We start from the raw sequence: 26472 nt of genomic DNA, 5'->3' as shown, positions 1-26472 counted from the left end.
CGATTCTTCAATGCTGTATGAGCACAGATCACTGAGCAATATCACCTCATTCCAGGCGGTGCGAGTGTGATTTGCTACCAGAACTGTTTTGAGTCCTGGACAACTTGATTGCTGTTTTGCTGAGAAGGCAAAACAGTAATCTAAACTCAAATATTTTGTCCTTTCAGAGTCTCAGCCTTTTCAGTCTGTTTCCCAGTTTGCTTTTGGTTCCTTTAGTACGTGTCTTCCCCTGGGAGAACTGAGGAGCTCTGCGTGTGCTCCCTCTCTGCTTAGGGATGCAGCGTTAGTGGGTCCTGTGAGGTCTTGATCCCTAATGAGTCATTTGTCCCCTCTCATGTTTTGCCTTAGAGAATGGGAGGTTCACACAGATCCTTTTAAGGAGCCAGCGTGCTCCTTCAGTGATGGAAAGGAAGACAGCTGACAAACTGTAACTCTTAAAACCTCTATGCTGTTTTTCTTTTTTAAGAGGAGGACATTCACTCTTAGGCTCTTTGCTTTATTTCAGTCTCTAAATGCAATTTGCAGTTTCACTTAAATATGCTTTATTTCCTTTTCTCCCCTGCCAAGTTGTAATGCTTGAACAGTAGAAATACTGTGTTTTCCCCAGAGGCAAATACAGTCTTGTGAAGGACAAAGTATCTGGGAAACATTGGGATGAAAAGGAAATTGAGGAATTGCATGGCAGGGTTTTCAAATAAAATCCCAAGATGTCTTTTAATCTTACAAAGCAATGTTCTGCTCCATTCCATCCACCCTCCATGATTAATTTACTTTGCAACTTGTTGTTAGTGATGTAGATGTGTACTGTATTGTGTGCTTATTGAGAATATGCAACCCAAGTTACACTATCGGGGCTGAAAATACTAAGGGAAAGCAACAATAACAATAAGGTCACCTGATGGAATACAGTGCTGTTTGTCATATCTGGCTCTCGTATTTCTATATACTTGTCTCCTATGAGCATTCTGACAGTTAATCAATACTGATATAGTGCTCAGAATGTGCAAAGGATTGGATAGAGTAAGTGCCAACAAGACCATCTGCCTTTTGGCAGAACTGGGTACACTAAAAAAAAACATGTCTGGCTTTTTAAGTTGTAATCTTTTTAAGGTGTAATGTTTTCTCAAAAAGGAAGGAACTAATAATGAAGTAATATTTTGAGGGCTATAAGCAAGACCTTTTTGTTATTTGTTGGTACACATATTCAGAAGAAAGTGCTAACAGTACATATTCAGGCCATTTTTACCTACGTTGACAACAGAGGTCACAAATTTTCTACTGTTCACAGCAAAATTCTGGCTAACATGTACTTGCTTATTCACTGTAAAAATTCTCTCCTGCACTTCAAAGGGAAGATTGGAAAGTCTTGCTGTTCCATCTGCTGTCTAGCCATCTCACAAACTGCATTGGAATAATTAGACTGAAATTCCTATTTATTCCCAAAGCAGCAGAGGATGGGCAGTAACACTAGAAACTGTCCCAAAATTGCCTGATTAGTTCTGCTAGTTATGCTGTCAGCATAATTCAGTCTCTGTAGTAGTCCAGCACTGCTAGTGTATGCATATTGCCGGTCAGATTGACTGTAGCAGTGGTTGCAGAGGAGAGCCGTGTGAAACACCACTCTCCTGCCCTGTGCTCCAGGGTGGCTTTAAAAAAAAGGCACTTCTTGGCCCCACGCTGCCTTGGCGTTCCCATCTAGTTTTGCCTTTAATGTTTTCCACATATGGTTGTGAAATGCAGTGTCTGACTTCTTTTCTAAATATAGCATAATCATTCTTTTAAAAATGATTGATGCAATAAGCCTCATTTGTTTTCAAGACCTTTCTTTCTCCTTTTGGAATATAATGAAGTATTGAACATTCTTCTATTGTCCATTTCACTTTTGAAATAACTTTATTATTTTTGTTTGTTTTACTGTATATTGGGAAGTATATATTTTTCAGTTTTGAAATGAAAAACAATAGCAAAGAGCTTTGCTTTCCCAGTGGATGGGCAGCCTGTGTCCCTCCACTAGCATAGAGCTTGGTTTGTCACACAGCTGTGATGGTTAGTTTGGTAGGATTTACAGAACAAAAGCCGTGATGATGCTATCAGCAAAGAGCAAGCTTACTGTATTCTTAGATGAATTTTGAGGTTTTTCTCTCTTCCACTACACTACACAGCTGTAACCTCCTATGTGCTTCTACATTAGTAAAGTGATCAAATGCAATGACCTTTAAATGAATGATTTAGTATTCTCTCTCTTTAATGATGTGAGATTTTGACTCGGAGGTGAAAAGTGACTGAATATAAGTCTGGATTGTGAAAAAGGGAATAAAGTTAATGAGATTTGTGTGTTTGGTTGGGGTTTTTTCCTCTTTTTCCCTCCCTGACGAATCTTCGTGTGTTTGTTATCTACACAAAAAGCAGGAAGCAGCCTATGACTTTAGGAATATGCTTAGAACAGAATTGGAGGATTTGAACAGCTTTGATTGCTTTAGCAGTGTTTTACGTAGTCAAATTTACAATTACTTATCACACAGCTCTTCTGCAGCAATACCACTAGCGTAGATTTCGGTTTTAGTGGCCTGTAACGTCCCTAAACAGCTCCCCTTCTTTTGGCACAGGAAAGAATATATAAAATTTATAATGTCACATTATGGAAGCAAATCAGGAAATGGCACTTTAAAGCTTTATCCATAAAGAGAAGTAATCATACAAGTCTGAAACTAGCAGTCACAACTGATGATGGTCTTTACAGAGCATTCAATTCTTGGATGGTGGTGAGATACAAAAATATAGACTTATTTGTAAATTGCACTTTTTTTTTAAAGTCAGACTAAACAGGTTTCATCTTGCTAATGTAAATGTTCTTTTGATTAACTAAAAGCACATTTGAAAAAATGATATGCAAGGCCAAGAACAATTTTGAATAGACTGGTAAAAAATCCACAATTATATAATGAGAATGATTGTTTACTTTGTCATTGCAGATTGCCAAGATACCTCAGATTCTGTGTTTATATTATTGCAAATTATGTATTCTGTATCAGTATAATGGTATTAATTATGTTATTTAGAATGGTTAGAAGAGCTCTCCTCATTGATAATGATGTGCAATTAGTGCCATAAAGAGCTGGAAAACTGCCAGAATTGCAGTAACAAAATAAGGATAATTTCTTACATAATTTCCTGGCTAGCAGTTTCCCAGGCTGCAGTGAACCTGCATAGAGCATTCAGAAACATTATTGACAATATTACAGAATGAAGCCCAGTACAACTTAGTATCTGGAAGAGGATGAAGTTATTGAAGTCAAAGTCTGAGGATAGAGTGTCAGTGGAATAGCCAGAAAGGACACATATCCCTAAATGTTCATAGAGAAGTGTTGCAAGGTTCTCTTTGTCTGCTGGATTTCAACAGGTAGTTTGCCACTAACTTCTTGCATTTTCTACTGGACTCTCAGCAAGACTGATAACTTAAAATAGTGAGTTTTGCATGCAGATGGAAAGGAACTTGCTTCATAATAGACATGAAGTTTTAGGAGTATGGCGTGGGCAGAAGAAGATATGCATTGCTGGTTTAGTCCCAGACATGTGGTCAGACCCTTTTGTTTGAACCTCCCCACATTCTTCAGGATGTGAGTGGGAGTTTTCTACCATACATGAAAACCTTAAAATGACTCCTGTGACATCTCTTTCAATGAGCCTCTGATATTATTGGTTTCTAAGAAAAGCATTTAAAATGTATGTTTAGGTAGGATGGACACGGAAATCTAAAAATGCATGGTCAAGGATCGTGCTTTTGAAATCTGCATCTGAAAGAACTGTGGTGTGAACCGTGACCTGCAAGCTGAAGAACAGCGAGTAAAGGTAATAGTAAGAGATTATGGCTCCAGATTAATAGTGTGTTGTATGCTGTGCCTCTAGCTTTTGAACATAATGCTGATGAAGTTGGGAAAATGACATTTCTTCCATTTAGTGTTATCTCTGTTCTGATGCAAGTAACGGTCACAAAGCAACAGCAGAATACCAAAGCCAGGGCATAATCTTTCCTGACCAGGCACATACATTCAGTATTTGTGAGATGGATATCCAGCTCCTTTGATCTGGAATGAGCAGTTCTTTTCACTGCTTATTCAGTTTCTCCCCTTCAGTAAAGACAATAAATTTCTTCAAGAATTTTGAACTTATATAAATGTAGGAAAGCCTACTTTGGGGCTTTGATTGGGTTACTCTTGCTTTTTTACAGCCTATAGAGCTGACTGTGTTCATTTTCAACCTCTCTTCCACTGGGCAAGAAATCAGACTGTGACTCTTGTTAGGAATGCAGACATTCTGGTAAAATGGAATATCTAGTAGGATTTATATCTCTCTTCATAGCATAAATTCTAGGAACATAGGAAGTATAGCTAATATAAACACATCAGCATCAAGGTGCCCATGTGGGCCTGATATGATTATCAGTGGAAGTAAACATCCCATTAAATGTGTCTAGAGTGCTTTCCTTGTCACGTTAAACCTTATACCTCTCATATTTATGAGTAAGCTGCCTAATAATTTATGCCCAAATGTCTTAACGGGACTACAACCAATGTTCTCGCTGGGATGTTGATGTGGTCAGGAGTGCATTAAAGCATGACAGCATCTTCTCTTGTAACAGGCAAGTTTTCACCCTCTGCAACTAAACCATGAACCTGTAGAGGGAGAGAGGAAGCAAAAATGCATAGCACACTGGAGGCAACAGTCGATTGCTGCTGTTATCTTGAGGGTTTTTTCTTCCAATTGTGAATTTAGCCCAATATACTGGTTGCTTAAAGCCCCAATCACCCCTCCAAACAAACCTTAGTAGTGAGAGTAGCTATGTTAATTTCTCTTTTTTTAAGTTACAGACACAGTGCTGAGACATCATGGTTCAATTGTAACACAGTTACACATTGGCTGAACAAAGGAAAGTTTTTTGGTTTTTTCCTACTTGACTGCTTAGCACACAGATTCAGAGTGGTTGGCAAACCTGAAAAAAAGTAAATTTTTAAGAGGAAATAAAATGTAACAACTTATTCAGTAGGGAAGCAAGAGGAGAGTTTTACTTTACAATCTCCTTAAGGGGTGAGGTTGGGGAAATCCCCTAATGTGATTTTGTTAGCATGACACAGGATCTTGTGTTTGAAGACTTGCAGAAAGCTTTCTCATGTGATGACTAATTTCACTTGGCTTTTCTATTTGTTCATCACCAGACCTGTGATGTTTAGGGACCGCTAGCGTCCTTAGACCTAAAGTCATCCTATGTTTGTTTGTTCCATATAAGTCTACAGACTAAGGCAGCTGGAGTGGCCGTGAAGCTAAACTTGGAGGGTTTGTTCGTAGTGAACTGAGAACAGTAGGACTTGTCATGGTCAGTTGCTTCGTGACCTTGGGCCTCCTTGTGCTGGGAGAGAATAGTTGTACTTCTGTTTGAAGAGAAAGATGTGCAATGAAGTCATGTTTTCTGTTGAAATGGAGGCAATGAAGCTGGGTAGCTTGACTATATGGACATTTGGATTAGAGGCAGAAATAATTTGGACTCTCAATATTGTTCCCCTATATTGAAAAAGTTGGTTTTAGGTGACCTCTCACTAAAAGGTAAACAGACCTTTTAGGAGCTCTCCTTTTTCCTTATTTGTAGTTGAGCGAGGTCTGCTGGGCACAGTGTTAAGTTCTGCTTCCCATATTGCTAGTGAGGATTTTTTCTAATGGGATTTCATGTTTTTGTACCAAAAGTGAAGATTAACTGTTGAAGGACAATGTGGGAGTTTCTGCAATTGAATAGGTGAACATATGCTGACACTATTTTAAGAGATTCCTGGCTTGCCATTAAGGAATAAGAGGAATCCAAAAACCGAATTTCACTTAGCTGTAACTGTCATGAATGTTAGAAGAGATTTGTCAAACTAATCACTGTCTTGCTCAGGGAGATTATTTCAGTGAAGGATGGAAGTCAGCTGTCAAGGGAGATAGAAATGAATGATGTGAAGAGACACTTGACTCATAATTTTGTTCTACAGGTGATCATGTGCAATATTATATAATATCATAAACATGTAACTTGAAGGCAATCTACAGTGACGCACAAATTCTGTATTCTCAGACTTTATAAGGCATTCCGTTCAGTGATTCTCCTAGATGCTGAATTACTTAAAGCAGAAAAACGCTTCCTCTGTTTTGTGTCCGACATCCTCCTAGTTAAGTATAACTCCCGCGTTTCTCCAGCTACTTCAGAAGTGAGTCTCCAGGTGACCCAGAGAAGAAAAGGGAAGAGAAACTGGAATGTTTTTCAGGAACATCAGTGTATTTTCAGGAATATTCAGTGCATTTCCAGAATCCAAACTCCTCTAATATGTATTTCAGAAGCACTTGCCAGTTGAATTCTTTACCTTGTCACTGAGTTATTGTCATTGTTGATTTTAAAAGTCTTAAGGCCATTTCATGCACAAACAAGTCATGCTGAGGTCAAAGCAAGTTTAATAACATGACTTGTTGAATTCTAAAACACAGGAGGATCATTCTGCATGAATTCTCAGCAGCTGTGAACTGTTTTAATGAACAGAGCCTTATTTTTATATGACTATTACAGAAAACAGTGCTTGTGAACATATGTGTTTGTATAGCCAGTGGAAGTCTCTTTTGCAGGCTTTCTGCACATCTGTGTCTTTCAAATACATTTTTCCTCAAGGGCGGTAGCCTGCAGTTTATGGAAAGATTTCATATTGCAAAGATGCCAACCTTTAGCTAGTAGAGATTTTTCAAGTGCAAGTGCTCACAGCTGCAAAATCTGTTTCTGTAACTTTACTATAGCTATTATGCTCCAGAAAACTTCTGTAATGCATTAGTCAGCACCAGAGCTGCAGCAGCAAGTATAACTGTGAAGTTACAGGATGCATACATATATAACTGTCAAGTTACAGAATCCATAGGAAGAAGGAAAAAGGTACATGATTTGCCTCAGCATCTACTTGTCACCACCCTTATAATTTGGGTTTGTAGGTTAGAATTTGAGATGTACTACTCCCCAGAAACAGTAATTATCATAATGATAGTTGAAGTTGCATATATCTGGCTTGAACACTAAATGAAGGCAGTTAATATTTTTACAAGGTAAAGGAAACAATCCACAAGAGAACTTCTTATTCATTATTATTGCTGACATTATGAACTTTACAAAAAAGATGTTCTGTTATAGTTTTATCATTTGATATGTTGATAGGCTTTCAAGAAAGTGTTTGCCTTCCATACACTTAATACATAAAATCTTTCAGTAAATAGAAGTTGAATTTAAAAGTGAAATTGATAAGGCAGCAAAACCAGTTGGTCAAATTACATCTAAACTGCATTAAAGGCCAACGCACTTTGAAAACATGCGAGGCAAAATTAACACACTACAAAGTCAAAGGCTACTCTGGAAAGCTGAGACAGTGCATTTTTTCAAATGTTTTAATTGCAAATCACAGAAAAAAACCACTCCTCTGCATTCTTCAAGAAGCCCCTTTATTCTTCCATCTTAAAGAAAGGTAAATTAAATCCTTGCTGAACTAATAATGCAGCTGGGCGGGGGGAGAAGGCAAATTTTTGTTTAACCATTTAACGTGCAGAGAGATTAACTCAGTCTGGGAGGCCTGGGGAAAGTAATCTGAAGAGCCCTGTGGGACACTTTGGTTGGAGGGAAGTGGAGCTGGCACAGTAGTAACTCCATGTGGGTCCCTTGCTCATGAATGGCTTGTGAGTCTCTTCTCTTGCTTCCTGCAGTTCTGCACTGAATTGGAAATTTGATGTCCTCAGGCCCAAGTACCTCCCTGATGTGAGAGGAGAGCTCTCAGGAGGGAAGAAAGCTTAAGGAGATTTAGTGCCTAATCTGGTAAGTCTCCATGTGACTCCTTGCTTTGACCCCAACCTCACAGTTATTTCTGCAAAGGAACAACCTTCATAAGATCAGGAACTAAAAAGACAGATCTCTTCTATGCATTACCTCTAAAAAGAAACAAAGAAAATGAAAACCAGGCTTAACATAATTTGTCCTGTGCTGGCGCAAGGCTTCTGAGCCCTATAGGGGAAACTATTTTACCACCCCAGGAATAAGGTATTTTGTCCTCATTTATGAAATGGCAAACTTGTAGCAGAGGCAGAGCAGTTTTGCTAAGCATCATGCACCCTATAAAGTGTGGGGGTGTTGTGACAGGTGAGCTCTGCAGAGCCCTGCCTGCACAGCTCCAGCTCAGCTCATCTCCTTCACTGGAATCCACACGTGCAGCCATGAGGCAGAATCATGCTGTGGGCCCGAGGGATGGGAGGAAGAGTGTATATCCATCTTTTAACGTCGGTGCTGTCGGGAGGGCCTGCAGCCCTCAGAGCTGCTCCTTACAGCTGCAGAAGCGCAGAGCGATGTTTGGCTGCTCCCTCTGGGTGTTGGGATCTTGTGTGGTCTCTGTGCACTGGATCAACGGAGAGGATGCCATGGAGGGGGAAGGCTGCTCAGCCAGCACCAGGGTTTTTGAGTATTTGGTTTGCTTGTTTCTAAAATTGGTCCTGACTGCAAAGCTAAAAGCTTTTACAGCAGCTGCAGAAATCTACAGTCTCTAGCTCACAGCCTGGTCTGTCATTTTGTGTTGTATCATGCACTATTCTAGGAGGAATCAAGCAGCAGGAGAGAACCTTGCCTATGATCTCATAGCACAGTTGGTTTTCTAACTTGATTCCTCAAGGCACCTTTAAAGGAAAGGAAACCCACAAAAAAAAATGAAGATATTAAAATATATTACCAACTCTAAAGTGCAGTATTGATTTGGGTTAATAAAATGAAAATTTGCTATTGATCCTTTTGATTTGCTTTACTGATTTGATTTGCTTCTGCAATGAGATCTTTGTTTTAGAACAGATGAGAAGTCACAACTGATGAGGCTTGATTCAAGGTCTAACTGCTAATTTTATAGATTCCTGCTTCCTAGTCTTGCTTTGTCATTAATTTGGGAATTTTTGTCCTGAAGGAAATTAGCTATAATATTTCAGCTGAAGATGATTTCCCTTCTGAGGAAGTGACGTTATAGAAGGTCTCTAACTGCTCTTAACAGGCTTTAAATTTTCTGTGCTACTATCAATTTATATAAAGGTTGTAATTTGAAGTCAAAGTCCACCTTTCCTCTTGAAATACTCTGTTAACAGGGTAATGAAATACAGTATCTCAAGTGGAACACAGTTACTGGGTACCATGGCACACAAGATTTTTAGTTTAGAAAGTCTGAAGAAACAGTCCCAACTCATTCTAAGGTCTGTATATACAACTGTCTAGTTTTTTTTGGACTAGCTTAATTTTGGAGTAGATTGAAGAGGTTCTCTCTGCCATAGAGGTTCCACATACCTCTAGTAATAACAGTGTGTTCTGTGCTGGAGGAACAGCCATCCTAGTTCAGTTGCAGATGCAGCCTGACTCTGGAAGTAAAGACCTTTGTAGCAGTTAGTTTCTCTTACCTTCTTTGCTGCTAAGGAAAGTCAACTCTTAGTAGAGTGTGCTGCCACAAACAGGACAACCAAAAGGGGTTGTGGTGAGAGCATGCAGGAACGTTCTAAGTGAACATTGCCTGCTGTGGGAATTGGAGAGCAGTTGTTTTGACTGTGTATTCTTGTGAAGCTTCAATAACTTGGTCCTTCTTTAAGTTATACCTATTCTCAAATTATGTTTTTTTTTTTTTAAAAAAAAGGCATTTTTTTGCCAGCTCAATTGTTTAGCCTGTTCACACACAGTTCTGAATAAAATCAAGTTAGCAGATGGGTCAATTTGTAAGTTTGAAATGCGGCTCTTATGATGGTTTCGACTTGTGACGTGCCACATTACTATTATGAGTTGGCCTATTCTGTTATTCTGACGTAACCTGCAGTGGCATCTGAAAGATGCTACTGGAGTGAAATCCTCGGTTTCACTGTAACCTGGAGCATGTGCTGGGCAGCCAGAGCAGTGTCTCGCTGCCTCGAAGGCAGTTTGCCATCTAGTGGCTTAGATGCATTAGTGCCAAAAGGGTTTAAGTGGAAAAGCCGGTTCCTATTAAAACCGGTTGAAGTTACAGTTGTTTCTCCTCTTTTTCCACCTCTCCAAGTTTTGTAGCTGTTTCTGGTTCAGCTTTATGAGGTGACAAGCCAAACTGTCCAACAAATCGTCGCTAGTTTTCACTTTTGCCAATGACAGATGCCTGAAAATGTCGGACTGTTGACTCCAGTTACCACACTAGTTTGTCCTGGTTTATTCCCTGAAGGTTTCTACTTTTTTGTCATAAAAATGTTTGTATATCTGTAGAGAGAATAACATGAATCCTTACAGTAGTGTTGACAGATGCTGCAGCTTCAAGCTCCTCAGATGTGCCTGTGCAGCATATCTGGTAATTTGTGATGGGTTTTAATCCACACAGTTCAGCCACCCCTATTGACATCAGCACAAGCCATAAGGTACTCTCCATTTCTGCTGCCACCGTTACTGCCACTAAGAAAAGCCCTGAGCCTGAGTTGGAACAACATTTTTAATTGCCTTTTCCATTTGAGAACTGGAAAACTGCCTAAAGAAGAGGGGCGGGGGTGATGTTTTCCTTCCCTCTGGCTAGAACACCTTTCTATAACCCTAAATCTCTGAGATCTCTTTCTGTCTCTGCAATTACCAGCACAGATCAGTTTCTTCTCTCTCTCCCCATTTTTATGATGGTATAATAATATCTTTTTGTTAGATTTGTGAAGTTAGGTGCTCCAAATATTAGCGTTACACTTAAAAGAATTCATAGGATATTCTCCTCTGCCATGTACATCCACATCTATACATCACTTCCAGATTGCTCAAAGACTGTTATCAGGAAAAATGACCAAAGGAAAAAACCTGAAAAACTTCACTCTGAACGTGTAAGGAACGAAGTGGTGGGTGTGATGCCTCAGAGGTGGAGAACATTGATGTGGTGATGGCTTCTTTGCTTGAGCTTGAAGAATTTTGGTCGGTTATTTAGTTTTTCAAGATCCTGATATAAACTATTGCTGTTCACATTCTGTCACGAAGTGGTAATCAAGTAAGGCTCAGACATGAGGTTTTTAGTTTAACTGTAGCATTGCTGTGTGACTTCTGAGCAAAAAATATTACTATGCTTTTGAAGGGAATGTTCTGTAACATAGAAAGATACAATCTCTTTATATATTGCTGCTTAAATAATAACCTGAAATAGTCTGGAACTATTGTGCTGATTTACACTGAGTCTGAAGTCTTACCTGTTTGGAAGACTTAAAGTCAGTGTATTATTATATTCAAGACTGTTGATGGAACTTAAGTGGCATCTTTTCTATTTAAGGGCACTTTTCTTTTTTGGAGGTGAGATGGTTTCTTCTTGCATCAGTGAGGGTGTTGTACCTCACTTTTGATTGTCTTTCTCCTTAACTTAGGGGAAGACTGGTGGGTTTACCCTCAGTTTAGAAAAGAACTGGTGAAACTCGCATGGAGATTTTTTCGGAGATCTCTGAAAAACAGCGCTTGTCAGAAAATGCTATTTAATGCGATGTACCTTCTCATAAGCCAGGGTGCCGTTTTTGGGGGTGGTTCTAGCGGAATTCCTGCTTGTGAAGCAGAAGGCTGGCGCTGAACGTTAGTTTTGGCACCTGAGCCGACCAGAGTATTTTGGAAGGTAACCACTTGTATCGGAAGCGTTACTGAGAAGGACACGTTCCTGCCGAAGCCGGAGGAGCAGAGCCCGTTCCCGGCGGGCTCCGTGCCCGCCTTCCGCCCGGAGGCGGGGGACCGCGCTGACGCCATCGCGGCGCGACGGCGCCGTTTGCTGCCGGCGGGAGCCCATGGACGTGCTGGGCCAGACCACCCGTCTGGCGTCCTCCAGCGCCCTGCTGCAGGTGCGGGGCCGCCCCGGGCCGCCTCCCCCCTCCTCATCCTTCTCCTCCTCCTCCTCCTCCACGGGGCCTGGCGGGAGCCGCCTCGGCCCCGCTCGGCCCGCAGGAGTTTCCCGTGCGGCTTCCCCCACAGGTGCTGTTCCGGGCGGTCACGTTCGGGCTGAACGCCTTCACCCTGCGCTACCTGTCCAGGGAGCTGCTCGGCGTGGTCAACGTCAGGTGGGCAGGCGGCTGCAGCGCCCCGGGCCCGAACCCCGCGGGGCTTCTGCTCTCGGGGTTTGGTGTGGGAGCTCGGGGTCTGTGCTCCGCATGGCGTGTCGCTGATAACGCTTTGCTTAACGCTGGTTAATTTACTGTTAAGTGTTTTAGAGTGTTTATCGGTTGAATGCCTGCGAGTTTGTTTTGGCCTGAAACAGAGCGGTTGCTGGCCTATTTTCTGTGTTAAACCATTGCATGCTGTTGCTATACAATAAATTTTGCAAATGCTTTTTTGGTTTATAGCATGCTTCAAGTATTTTTTCCATTGGAATAACTGCATGTAACTACTTCCCTCCTGTTTTAGGAGATGGTGATAACTTACCTCTTAGCCTCATGTTTGCTTCACATACTTGTTTGACTTGTTTGTCAGGCAGTCCTTCAGAAAAACTCAGTGATGCTACTGCATGAAGGATTTCAGAAGTAGTATGTAATGAAATAATTTTTTTGTACTTTCCCTCCTTTAGGCTGACTCTGCTGTATTCAACAGTTGTCTTCCTGGCCAGGGAGGCATTTCGCAGAGCGTGTTTGAGTGGAAGTACAAAGCAAAACTGGACCAAAACAATTAATCTATTGTGGCTGACGTAAGATACCTTTAAAAATTTACTTACTTAGAACTTATGTCTAATTCTTGTCTGAGTGCTCACAAAATTAGAGCAGGTATTTATTTACTGAGGTAATTATTTTAGCATTGGCCATTTAGTAGCCTCAGGCATGTTTTGGGACTAATGCAGGATGCTGGGCAAGTCTGTTGTTTTAGCACTTATGGACTTGATCTCTTTTAGGAGCACGTGGGAAAGTGTTCTCAGGAGCCATTTGTTCTGTCATCTTGCCTGGAGTTTCATTTTTGTTGTAGCTGTTAAAGGAAAATCCTCTCACACAAATACATAGTCCTTTACTTTTTTTTCCCCTCTGTCTGCTCAGTCTTGCTCCTTTATTACTTGATTGTATTTGTGAAGCTGCTTTAGAGATATTTTTTTTTTCCTCAAACTCTTTTCTTTGGGTGTCTTAAGCCATGATGCAGTATAATGGCATGGAAACATAAATGTTTGTCTTGGATAGGAGGGGCGTGAAAGGGTGAAAGAAAGGATTGGAATTAAACAGGGAGCAAACAGGACTACTTCTTTCAACTGCAGTGCCGTTTATAGGACAAAGTGGATAGCTTAGAGTCTGTGTGAAGCTGCAGCCAGAGGGTGTAATTGTACATTGCAGCTAAGTGGATTTTATGACTTGTTTCTCCCTTTTGGTTCCTGGACCTGCTTCCCTGCCACTTATGCTCTGTCAGATCTCACAGCTGTGCAGCCACAATTAGGTGGGTTGAAAAGTAAGTTTACCTGTCTGATGTGGTGGAAAACTACCTCTGCATGAAAACCCTGCTCACCTTCTCTGGGACTGCACAGCTGTTAATTAGATCTGGCCCAGGAATGGGAGGTTGTGCATCGTTATCTGCATCCAGGCACAAAGAAGCAGGATTATCCCTTCCAGGGATAGGCTTAATACTAATATTTTTAAAAGCATTAGATCTGTTCACTGTTATTACAATCAGTTTTCTGATATTTGACAGCCTTTCAAGTAGACATTAAATGATAACTAACAATGTGTGCAACTTTATAGTTTTTTTTTCCTCATAGAGAAGTATAACTTTAAAAGAAGATTAATGCTCTTGAAGGATCTGAAATACGCCTTAGGAGCTTGATTTCAAATACCTTAGGGATCTGATAATGGGAGGGGTGAAATAGATCCTGCCACAATGATCTAAAACTTTCTGCGCTCTGCCAGAAGCGTGTGTTCCTGTGGCAGGGTCAACAGAAGGTAACGCACGTCTGCACCGCTGTGCTCAGCGTGGCGTTTTAGCTGCAGTCGCTAATCAAAGTGGCTCTGAGCTACCACGGAGTGTTGTGAGCTGGCGTACCGGAGGTGCAGGCGTGCGTTTCCTTCTGCTCGCTCTGCTCTCTGGAGAGCCAGGGATTTCTGAAGGAGTGAGACGAGCAGTTGGAGTGGTGGCATCTTCTGTTACAGCAAGATCCCGCGAAGCTTGTCTGCCAAACCCTTGGTAACCACAGGCTACAAAAATGGCAGCAGTGAGGGGTTTGCAGTGTTCTGTCAGCTGATATGGGGTCAGAGTTGTTCATTCCTAGGGAACAAGAAATGCAGATAGTTGACCTTATGTTAGATTCTTGAGTAGAAAATCAGCAAGTCAGTAAAATGTTTTCCTTGTCTTGCAAAAGAATACCTTAAAAATGTGCGTTACAAAAAAAAAAGTATTCTTGGTATTGTGGTAATAGAAATTAATTTCTCAAGGCTTTTTTTTTTTTTTAATTATTTTGGTAATATGTGAAATCTTAATCTACTTGTCTTGGGTGTTTTTTCTGCTTAAGTAACATATCTACTGATTGTTTTTATGTTAACTTTTTAGAGTCCCTCTTGGTGTTTTTTGGTCTATTTTCTTGGGCTTAGTTTGGCTACACTTGCTTGAAGTACCTGATCCATCTGTGGTTCCTCATTATCAGGCTGGTGTAGTGGCATTTGGTCTTTCTGCAATTATTGAACTTCTGGGAGAACCATTCTGGGTTTTAGCACAAGCTCATTTGTTTGTGAGACTTAAGGTTAGTAGAGTATGTGGGGGTGCATGTGTGTGTGGGGGGAATTATCTTTATTGAAAAGAATGAATTCCTGAACTAGATCTTTGTATACTCAAGTTTTTTTAAAAATGAACCTCTGTGTACTGTTCAGGTGTAACATAGATACAATTTTGTACCTGTTAAAGGAAGAAAGTTGGTTTATTTATGCATTATTACCTTAGTGACATTAAATAGTTGTGATTTTTAATTGGAGGGAGAGGCACACAACTCTGTCGATTTTTGCATTTTGATTGTTGGTATGAAATTGTGAAATGTACCAATTGAGAACATGATTGTCTCAAGCAAAATTTTCTCCCTTATGTTTCATACAAAGGACTGAGAAAGTACAATGGCGGAACTGCAAAATGAGAATAGAAAATTTACCGAGAAATTACAGTCTAAGATGGTCAGCTCAGCAGAAAATAACTGTGATAAAGTCACGCTGACCTTGAAAATCTTGTATTCCTACATAAATTCTGTGTGTGTAACCAATGTACTTTAAGTTTGTGTATGCGGTTAAGTTGACAGAAAGTAAACCTTTTCTATTCTCTCTTTCTTAAAGGTAATTGCTGAAAGCCTTTCAGTTGTGTCAAAATGCATTTTGACAGTTATTTTAGTAGTGCTTTATCCTCAGTGGGGCCTCTACATTTTTTCCTTGGCTCAGGTAAGTTTCCTTTGTTATTTTTCTCTAAATTCTTGATTCATCTGAATGTTTGTTTGCTGCTGTGTTTGACATTTAGCCTGCTAAGTAAGTTTGAGGAGGTGGGAGAAAATTTCTCTGGGAGGTTTAAGATTTAGCACCTGTGATCAATATTTTCCTGATACTTGTTCTTGACTTGGCATTTTGACCCCAAGCGGTTTAATGGATGAGAATGAAAGCACCTTGTTCTGTCTGTGAAGGTACGTTGTGTGCAAATGAGGTTATGTTATTCTGTATAAGCTTTATGTTGACTCTTTCTTAATGAATTATACTTTCAAATGTTTGAGGACTTTGTTCACCACCTGGCTTCAGAATGGTTAGACTTTGGATTTGACTGTATAGAAGATTAGAATCATACGCAATTTTATCAGCCTGTACCACCAACCTGTATTACCTTAACGGGAGGGGCTAATAATGTGTAACATGTATGTGCAGTAAAACTTCTTCTTTACCATAACGAAGAATGGATATAACAGCACTTGAAAGGCAGGGTTGTGGCCTGTGAAGTAGCAGTTTGTGTAGAAATGATTCACCTCAGATGCGGCCATTTGATTATTTTTTTGTTCAGTTTTTGCAGTGGCTGTAGTAGGTAGTTTATAACTGATCAAAGAAAGAGATGTAGCTGGTAGCTACTCTGTCAACTTGATTCTTGGATTGAGTGAATAATTGATTTAAAACTGGACTTTAAATCATTGTTCTAAAAATGCTGAATAGAATAGAGAGCAAAGAGATATGATAACATGCAGATTAAAAAAACCAAATCAACTTCTTGGGGGAATTGAAGTCTTTACCTAGTTTAAAATCAGGGAATAAGGGCTACTTACTACATTTTGTTCTCTCTGAATTTGGAACTCTAGTATGTAATTCCAGTGTGTGATTCTGCGTTTATACGTTAATGTTATATCATTGGTTGTTTTTCTTCTCTCCCCTGTCTTTTCAGCTTTTATATGTCAGTGTTCTGGTAATGTGCTATGTAATTTATTTTATGATGTTTCTGGGGTCTCCTGAAGCAACAAAGAAGTCATTTCCAGTTGGCAGAATGAAAGCTCTGTTACCTAACTGGGTGGAAGATGAGGTGGGTTGCACAGTTTATTTCTTGATTTTAGGTTTTTCTTGAGAGAGTTTTGAAAATGAGTTTGAGATAGTGGAGTTGAGTTATTTTGATAATATCTCTGCACTGTAGAAGTTATGACTTATTTAAAAAAATCTGTTTATGGTTTGTATTAATAAAATCCTTTTTCAGAAAAAAAAAATATGAAGCTTGACCCCTTTGTGGTGGGCTCATTGCTGACTTGGCTTTTAGTATCTTTGCACAAACCATATACTGGAGATAGGACATCTGCAGTGTGCAGGGGAATGACCGGGTGTTACTAGATCTGAGGCAGTAAAGAAACCAGAAGCATCTTACCATGGATTTCGGCGCTTGGACTTTTCCAGAAAATAAATGTGGTGGTACACAGCACCCTACAGATACTCCAGTATCTCTGATGTTCTCTCAAAAGAAAATGAGGCAAAGAAAGAGGTGAAAAGACATAGAGAGGAAGCAGGTGTTTTGAAAAAGATTTGTAGCTTGAAAAGAGAAAGGTGGTTATTGATTGCAAGACTTGTGGGGACAGTTTGCAGAGCACTAAACAATTGATATCTACAGTGAAGCTGGAAGTTCTATTGGCATGTCAAACAACATGGGCTTTTTTTCCTGTCTCTAAGTACTTTTGGCAGAAAGCTTGTTTGGATACTTCATCTGCAACAGCAGTGATCTTCAGCAAGGGAAAAAGTATTTGTCAGATCAGAGTGATGCTGGTGCTTGAATTTAGCAATATTTTAGGTTAGTTGTTTTGTAGCTATGACATTGCATTTTTTCCTTGTCAGTTCATTTGGAGCTAGCCTAGGGTATTGTAGTGGCTTTATATTTTCTATTTCTGCTCTGTAGTTTCAATAATTTTTCTAACATGTCAGTACTTCTTTTTTTGCAGACCTTTGTTAACTGGAAGGAAGCACGGTTGACTTGGAGTTTCTTCAAACAATCCTTCTTGAAACAGATCTTGACAGAGGGTGAGGCTTGATGTAGAGTTGGGATGGAGAAAGGCTAGTGAATGCTTTTATAAAATTGACTTAAAGCTTGAAAAAGCTGGGGGATGTGTGGGTGTGTGACTTTCAGAGGTCGCTGACAACAAATGTTACCAACCTGAATGAAGTTTTTGAGGGTGTTGTGAATTAGGTGCTGGCCTGCTTGACTTTCTCTTGAATGCTTAATACTTGAAGTGTCTGAACAAATATTGAGAAAGATTTAGGGACTTATTCTTAAGTTCTTTATTTTGAACTTACAGGTGAACGATATGTGATGACTTTTTTGAACGTGTTAAATTTTGGAGATCAGGGTAAGTGTGATGGTGTTGTGGAATGGTGACAGTTCTTAGTCTTTGCTCTTCATATGGTTCTGAAAATGACTTAAAGTATTTGAAGATAACTTGAAAATCTGGAAAGATTTCAAAGCTTTTGTGACTTTGAGATACATTATGGAGAATTTTATTTAAGATCCTGGATTTTTTTCTTTTGATCAAAACTTTTCAATTGGATGCGGGATGCCATGTATCCTGTTCCTTTTTTAAAAACAAAGAAACAACTTAATTAGTAGTGCTTTAGTGTTGCACTGCATTCTACTTGTTTTCTCTTTGTTCGGTGGAAATGTTAAATTAGAATTCATGTCATTGTTAAGGACTCAAAATTGAAATGCATGTAAAAAAATAGACTGCTACTATGTTGTTTTTGTTTATTTTTGTTAAGGTGTATATGATATCGTGAATAATCTTGGTTCACTGGTGGCCAGGTTTATCTTCTTGCCTATTGAGGAGAGTTTTTATGTCTTTTTTGCAAAAGTGTTGGAAAGAGGCAAGAATGTAAAGGATCAGAAGCAGGTATGTTTATTTTGGATTAATGGCACATCAAATACATGATTTTTGTTACAAATAAGTTGCATCACAAGAGTGTGACTGGTAGAAATATGTGTTTAAATTGGAGTATAAAGGCTGTTAAAATGGAAAAGTTGGAGAACAAAAATGTTGAGTGAGGCTGGGCTGAAAAGAAATAGGAAAAGTGCTAATGAAATAGAACCTAAGAGATGCAATGGCATAATACTGCCTTGTATTGTAACAGAAGTTAACGTCTGCTGCAAACTGTGTGATGTAAACCCTACTGTACCGTGTATTTCCATATAGACTTAGAGCTTTTGAATTGTATGTGGAGTATCAGTGGTTAAACGAACATGAGCTTTGTTTCATAGAGTAATATTTGTGTGTGCTCTAGGTAGTAAATTCTTGATCAGTCACGAAGTCAGCCTGCGCTTTCGTCTGATACTGTGACAACTTTTTTCAGTAATTCTACTACTTGCGCATCAGCACACAGTTAAACAAATCCCATGTCTTAGGTTATTGGTGGGCTAAGAATGGCATACGTATATGTATATTTTATACATAGTGTACCTGATATGTGTAACTGGCAAAATGATCGAGTTTTCAGTCAGTGTAGTGAAATTACATCAGAAGAATTACAAGAACGTTTCTTATAAAGAGGTGATAGAACTGACGAGTTATTTGTTCTGGTGTGGCCAGTCCTGTGCAGCTATAAAAACCCGACCCTCCCGCTGACTCAGCCCGTGGCCTTGGGCAGGTGCCGTCCGTGCCATTTACTGACGGTTAAACAGGTGCAAGTGCTGTTTGCACATCTCCTTGAACAGATGTGTTCATGGCTAATATTTGTGTAGAATTTGTAATGTATGAAACATAGAAAGGAATAATATATAAAAATCGTTCGAAATTAAGACCAAGTGTATGGATAATTCAATAACAAAGGATAAATTTCACACCTTTTTATGCTGTGCAAACTTTGATTTTTCTGTGAAGTAGCTTTTCTGTGTGAAAATAAGTAATAGATGGATTCTGATTCATGTAATTGGCTACAATTTTCTTTTTTTTTTCAGGATGACGTTGCTATGGCCGCAAATGTATTAGAACTGCTGTTGAAACTTGTGCTTCTGATTGGCCTCACCATCACGGTTTTTGGCTTTGCCTATTCCCAGCTGGCTCTGGATATTTATGGAGGCTCAATGCTCAGTTCTGGAACAGGTAAAGATTTATAGAACTGGCAAAGAAACCATCCTTTAAAAAGAGAAACTGCAGCTATTTTGCATCCTTGGGTAAATCAGCAGAATTTTTTTTTTTCTATAAAAATCCTGCCGAAATCAGTGACTTAGTTTGTCTGAAGCCAGAACTCTTGCCTTTGTAATCACGTGTTTAATATGTCGTCAGCTTAAGTTAAAATATACTGAGGAGCTCTAAAGAAATACGATGAGGTTTGGGACTCTACCTTCCTGCAATTTCACATTGTTGGAAAAGATCGTTTTAGAGGATTGTTTGGCTACTCCATGAGGTAAAATTATAACTCCAGCTGTTTATAACAGCAACTTTTCACACTCCACTTACACCCAAGCTATATAACAAACTGGCCTAGAAACAATAATACTTCTTTTTTAATAGTGCTAAAGCACATGATGGTAACAATCTTGCTATAGTTGTACATATTGAGGGGTAAGTTTTACAAATCTGTCCGCAGAAGCAGTCAAGGAGTTTGTAGGTCACCTTGGATTTTCAGGAGAGAAAGCAGATGTTCATTTAATTCTGTCTTCATAACACAAACACACAAATTGTAGCCTGGAGTTTTCTTGGGTTCTTCCAGTGCTTTGTCAATTGACCTGTGGTAGCTCTTGCTAGAAGAACCAATCTGCCTTCTGTAGCTGAGCCCTGTGTAATGTCTTGGTTCCTATCTGATCTGTCTTGGGTGAAGATCCAGCAGCTCCTCCGAGGAGCTTTTTTTGTTGCATTTCTGTCTGGAAACTTTGTGTGTATGCCATGGTGGGATTGTTCCAGCTTGCACTTTCCATTTCACATCTGTTACAATTTGGAGAAAGCTACAGGGAAGATGAAAGCATGTGACAGGATATTGTGTTGAAGAAAGCTGCACCTGTCGGAGTTTGCACCTTCAAACCATAACCTTAGAATATGGCCTATTGGGTATTAAAATCTCTTGTAATTACCTTATTCACTGTTAAGATCATTTGCTATATTCTAACCCCCTGGATACGTTCCTTTTTAAATATTAAGCATTTACATGTTTTTGCTTTAAACCCCTTACATGTCGTTTGGAAGGTGGTGCTTGATTTCTGTAGTGATTTTAAGGAAAACCATGTGTCTGCATAACCAAGAAAAAGTGTTAATAACTTCAGTGTTTTGTTTTGAGTTGTCTTTCTGCTGGTTCTGTTAGATTTGTTTCTGATTTTGAAAGCAAATGTTGTGAAAGATTGCCATTCTGGATTCCGACAGCCAACTTTTTATGAAGAAAATGTTTTCTGTCCCTCTTTCTCTTCAAGAATGAGTGTCTGGGCTTAATCTTTCAGACATGCTTACTTGACTGAAAAGGACTCTGTTTAGGAATACGGATGCAAGTCATATGACTCATAAGTAATTTTATTTTGTTTTACATAATGATAGTCTGTGAAAATGAAATGTTGAGAATGTGTACTGACTTATTTGTCCAGATATTCATGGATATATATTTTTTAAATTTCTGAGTGCTCTGTAGTCTAATGTTTTTATGCAAACTTGAAAGCCTTCAGCTCTGCCCCACATCTGCAGTGTATTTACTGCTTACTGGGCAGTTGTCCTTTAGAACGGAAACAGAGGAGACTCAATAATACGAACTACATTGCTGCCATCAAGAAGGAATGAATATTCATGGATGCACACTAACGTGGTAAAAAGCATGGGTTTTTTTTTCCCCAGTGTTATAGTTTCTAAAGGACAAGAAAAAGATTGATGTCTGAATGGAGGATTTTGAAGTCGTGTATAAATGATCTCTGACCCATAAAAATCTGAACACCGTTTTTCATCTAGCACAGTTTTGAATGTTTTGGGCAGCCTTTCTGTTTTTCTTAAAGCTGGGTTTGATATGTACATTTTATTGCTTTTTGTACCTCGTAATGACTATTGGATTAATTTCCACAGATTTCTGTACAATAAAATATTTGGGTTATGATAAATATTAATTTTCATTTAGGAGATATCTTTTACTAAAATACTCTTTTTGATGGATATATTTTCTGTTACTATAACAACTGCTATTTTGGGGTGTTTGGGGTTTTATGTTGCCTTGTTTATTTGTGTTCTTGTCAAGATGCCTAGACAGGAGAAGTGTTCAAATGACCTTAAGTTTTCATTATTAGTGTTAACATTACAACTTACTTATCTCTTAACGAGTGTAAAAACAATGCGGTTTTATAAAAGAAACAATAATCCGCTTCTCATTCTGATTGTTTTTTAGGTCCGGATCTCCTCCGATGTTACTCTTTATATGTCCTGTTTCTTGCTGTCAATGGAGTGACAGAATGTTTTACGTTTGCTTTGATGTGCAAAGAAGAGGTAGACAGGTAGGAAGTAGTGTCTGCAGAATATTCCTGTAATTAATCTGCATATGGTTCACTTGGAGTTCAGTACAGAAACAGAACAAGGGCTGCTTGCATGACCCTTTAAAAGTGTGAACTTGTTTGCTAAGTTACTGTTTGGAAAAGAAGCTAAATAAAGCATCATCTTGTTGAATGTTATTTTTGTTTAATACACACCTAAAATAAAATAGCAAAAACTCCATAAGTTTTTACATTGTTAATCATTTCTTTCAGTTAATTGTTTTATTAACATGTCTGTTCTGAAATTTGTCTTTTTTTCATTAGAAGATGGTAAGAGAATTTCTGTTCCTTATTTTGGAAAATAAATTGTGGTATTTCTTCAGAGGTAAAGTTAGTAAATACTGGAACTGTATACATTGTTGTGCTGTTTTTTTCCTAGGTACAATTTTGTTATGCTGGCCTTGTCCTTCACGTTTCTGTGCATCTCTTATTTCTTGACCCACTGGCACGGCAGCATCGGCTTTATCCTCGCCAACTGCTTTAACATGGGTATTCGAATAGCTCACAGCACCCACTATATCTATGATTACTTCAAAGAAAGCACCTACCGACCTTTGGCAGGCTTGCTGCCCTCACCAGTTTTGTTACTCGTTTATATCATAAGTGGAGTAATCACTGGTTTCTCTGAGGTAAGTGTCCTTTTTCAGATCTTGTTTTCACCATGAAAGTTAATGCCAAATGACTTTTGTGTCCATGTGCAGAGACGTCATTAGCAAAAAAGGCTGATGAGGGTAGGCTGGAATACTTCCATTACAGGCGAGGCAAGATACAATAATGGGAGATTTTATCTTTGATACAAAGTTAACTCTGCCACCTGTAGAAGGTGTATCCCACAAGTAAAATAAAATTTAACACATTTCTGCTGCCTGTAGATAAATCCATGTCTTTAGTTCTCCATAATAGAAATTTTGCAATAGCGCAAATAAACTGTTAGTAAAAATGCTGTAATAAAGTGACAGAAGAAAACCAACCAAAACAAGAACAGAAACAAAAATCACTGAGAGCACGATTTTTACATTTATTCAGGCTACAAGACTGTACTCATGCACACTCCTTGGGAAAGAGAGCTTTGTATTTTGGAATGGGAGATTTCCAGTGGGGTTTTGTTAGAAAATAGCCTAATACTTGCTGCAAAGTAGCAGACTTTTGTAATAGCGCCAGCAGAATTTTCCTAATATCTCAATTAACATATTTCTGCGTGTAATAGTAACTTCCATATTTATCAGGTATCTGAGTGCTCGTTTTTTGCTGACAGAATTTTTATTAAGAAGGCAAGTGTTGTGACTACCCAGGACGATTTATTGTAGGATCAGCGCATGTGGCAAAACCACGCTCAGCTTGACGGTGGTGTTAGCATGGTTGAGAGAGGTGTTGGACCTGGTTGTGTACTGAGGCAGTAAATCCACTTTGTGCTGACCAGTTTTTCTGCACTTGCTTGTTTCCTTTGTTTAGGTGATGTTCTGCTGCGATAAGGGGTGGATGGCGAGGCTGGCGCACATCAGCGTGGGGGCTCTGTGCTTTGCAGCAACTGTCATTACTATGTTCTGCACAGAGACCAAGCTGGTCCACTTCGTCAGAAGCCAGTTCCTCTCCCGGTATATGAAGAAAGGAACGTGAATTGCTCATGTGCAGAACTATTCTTGCACATGCTTGCAGTAAAGGGCTATATTTTTTTGCGTAAGATCTACATGGAGAAGGGTTTCCACATGTGTTTGAGTTCTTGTTATTGGAGTGGCGATGTAGAAGATTGCCAACTGAATATTATTTTGTCTTCTGAACAGTGAAAGAGATGAGTAATTTTCTCTTTATGCATCATTCTTTTCTAACCTTCTCTTCAAAGGCCTCTTTGGTAATGAATGCAGAGCTACGATACACCCTTCTGACATAACCTAGTTGGCAGACTTCACATAGAGCGCCTGTTCTTACCAATGGGGTACGTGTGCAGAGGAGTCATATGGTTTACATCTTAACATGTAATTAAGAATGCCCTTATTTGCAATGGTGGGCTGCTTAACTGGTTAGAAAATAAATGGTCTGACAAAAAACAAAACCAAAACAACCCCAAACCACCAACCCCAAACACAAACCCACAACACAAAAGCTGAAGAAACCACTAGAGCAAGGACCAATAGCACTCTAACAGTTCCTGAAGCAGAACCTGATGCAGTGCAGGGGGATTAAGGTGTCAAGGTTTTGAAGCCTGAAGTGGTGAACAGGAGGTTTTTTGTTTACAAGGAAATTAATGGAATACACAGCATATGTCTAGTAACTGTAAGATTATTTCATTCCTATCATTCATTTATGAGGGTATTGATTGATTTGTCAAAAATACTCTGAAGCTTCAGCTAAAAGGAAAAGGGGCTTTGAGCAGTGTTTTAGAGAAGGTGTGAAGTACAGTCACTTGGATGCTGAAGTTCCAGAGGTTAATTATAATAAAACTTCTTACTTTCACTCCATTGCTTTTGGTTTTATCTGAGATTTTAAATCCCGGCACAAGCAAAATTGTCTCAATAAAAATGTTTTTATGTTGTCTGTGAAGTCAAATGTTAAAATATATTTAACAAGATTTCTTTCAAGGACTTATGCATATTTAAACTTTTATTATTGGGTAGATAATGCTTCATTTGTTGCAACTAGTTTACCTCATGTCTTGGTACTTGTTCAGTCTTAACCTTTGAATTTTTTTTTTTTTAATCATTGAAAATGTGGACATTCAGAAGTTGTAAAATTAGATGTTAGGCTATGTTAGGTTCACTAATAGTGTATTTTATTGCTGGCCTAAGATCTGAATTTGGCAGTTTCACAAGGTACAAGTGGCAGGTTTATAATTATCAGTGTTCCATTGCAGTGTTTGGATGGACCAAAACATGTCAAGTGATTAAAAACGTGTGCTCAGACACATACAGTCAGAAGCTTTTGTAATAGTTTATATAGCATCTCTGCAGATTGTCCGATGGCTTAAAAAATACTTGACTGTCATGCATTGTGGCAACCGTAGCTCCAAGTGTAAAATGCATTCTGGTATTGTTGTCTTTGGTTTGGTTCTGTTAGAAACATTCTCTAAACCATTAATTTTCACTTGGAGATTATCACCGGAGATACCTTAAATGAGAATTTGGTGATTAAAACATTATCACAGAGAACCCAGAATGTAACAGAGGAAAAGAAGGGTGCGCTCCCTCAGCTGCTGGGGGTGTTTCCATAGCCTGGCTGGAAGATATGTGATATGTGATATAGATATGTGATATAGAGACTTGCTGATTCTTCTGAACTTGTTATGAAATCTGTCAAAACAAACTCTACATTTTTCTGTCCTGTTAAGTGAATTTACTAGTTCTTTGCTATTTAAATTTTTATCTTCTGAGTTTTCTTGCAGAGAAAGATTTGGTATAGCCCTGCACTTACAGTGCTTGGAAGACTGAAGAATTTTTTGTACAAAATGAGCCTGACGTCCTGCTGTCTTGTCTGATCTGCTGATCCCAGCTGTATAGTAACATTACTTCTGCTGCAAGTGTTGTCATAAGTAGGCTGATGTGGGATCTCACTGTTCAAATAGTGAGCTGTCTAGTCTCATCTTTTAGCATAAATACTGTATATGCATTTAAAGAGAGGTCACATTTTAAAACTAATTGGCTTAATTTCATATTGGAAAGGCTAAACAAGTGAAAATGTGATTTTCTATGAAGCAGGAAGACATTAAGGTGGCTTAATCATTGCTCCTTTGCAAAGTAAGGACACATTCCTCTCTTAAACTTGATCTGTAAGCAGTTCAGTGATGGTTGGTTGGGTTTTGTAGTGGTGTGTTTGTTTGGGTTTTTTAATATATTTTATGTGGCAAGAAACTGCAAGGGGGGACAGGTATCTGAAGCTGTCTCCTAGTTTCTTATTTATCTGCGTGATCCTTAATGTGAAGGTGGTTAATTGCTTTATTTACAAAGAAACGAACGGTCACATTCAGATTGAACTTGACCAAATATCCCTTTTGTTTGCAGTTGCCTGTCAAAGGCACAATGGGGTACTTGTCTGTACATTTCGTGAAGATGTGCTGCATTTATTTTCTGAAATCTGTTAGTTTAAGCCAAAGGAGAATGAAACTGTTTTACTTTGGAGAAAGTTACAATTTCATACATCATGTGATGTGTTTTTTTTTTTTTAGTAGGTAGATGAATGACGTTCAAACAACTGTAAGATAAAATGGTTATATAATAGGATAACACCAAATAAAATTTATTTCCCTTATATTTTGTTTTTGTCTTCCAGTTGAGTCTTATTTGTATTTTTGGTACAGCTGATGCTTAAATGTGGTTGGATTTTCTAGGATCTTCTATGTAGAAATTAGTTTATCAACATAGAAACTTACAAGCCGTTTACTAACACGCACATTGAGAATATTTACTGTAGTATTTTTCTAACAAGTGGTATCATAGTCACCTTTTTTTCCTCTTTGCTTTTGTTGACATGTATGTTTGGATGGCAATGACCAGGTTTCTTTGTTTGATCTTAAACATTGTAGC

The 26472-nt window shown here is 38.9% G+C and overlaps 1 protein-coding gene across 3 annotated transcripts in view; it reads left to right on the top strand.

The window, feature by feature from the left end:
- Positions 1-26203, top strand: part of RFT1 (RFT1 glycolipid translocator homolog) — a 47138-nt gene extending 20935 nt beyond the window's left edge. For 2 of the 3 annotated variants that reach the window (XM_082060302.1, XM_082060301.1), the window contains 11 exons: positions 12591-12707; positions 14540-14729; positions 15307-15408; positions 16385-16519; positions 17418-17496; positions 17772-17822; positions 18229-18359; positions 19421-19565; positions 21817-21922; positions 22338-22587; positions 23411-26203. In XM_082060302.1, the coding sequence (XP_081916428.1) occupies positions 12591-12707; positions 14540-14729; positions 15307-15408; positions 16385-16519; positions 17418-17496; positions 17772-17822; positions 18229-18359; positions 19421-19565; positions 21817-21922; positions 22338-22587; positions 23411-23575 (1471 nt within the window). In that variant the 3' untranslated portion in view covers positions 23576-26203. Of the gene's footprint in view, positions 1-11767; positions 11872-12001; positions 12088-12590; positions 12708-14539; positions 14730-15306; positions 15409-16384; positions 16520-17417; positions 17497-17771; positions 17823-18228; positions 18360-19420; positions 19566-21816; positions 21923-22337; positions 22588-23410 lie in introns of those variants that run through there. The other variant, XM_082060303.1, reaches the window with a different exon arrangement.
- The last annotated feature ends 269 nt before the right edge of the window (positions 26204-26472 follow it).

The sequence above is a fragment of the Streptopelia decaocto genome (genome assembly GCF_964273445.1).
Source record: "Streptopelia decaocto genome assembly, chromosome: 8".
In the NCBI taxonomy this organism is placed as follows: Eukaryota; Metazoa; Chordata; class Aves; order Columbiformes; family Columbidae; genus Streptopelia; species Streptopelia decaocto.
This window is presented reverse-complemented; position numbering and strand designations above follow the sequence as displayed.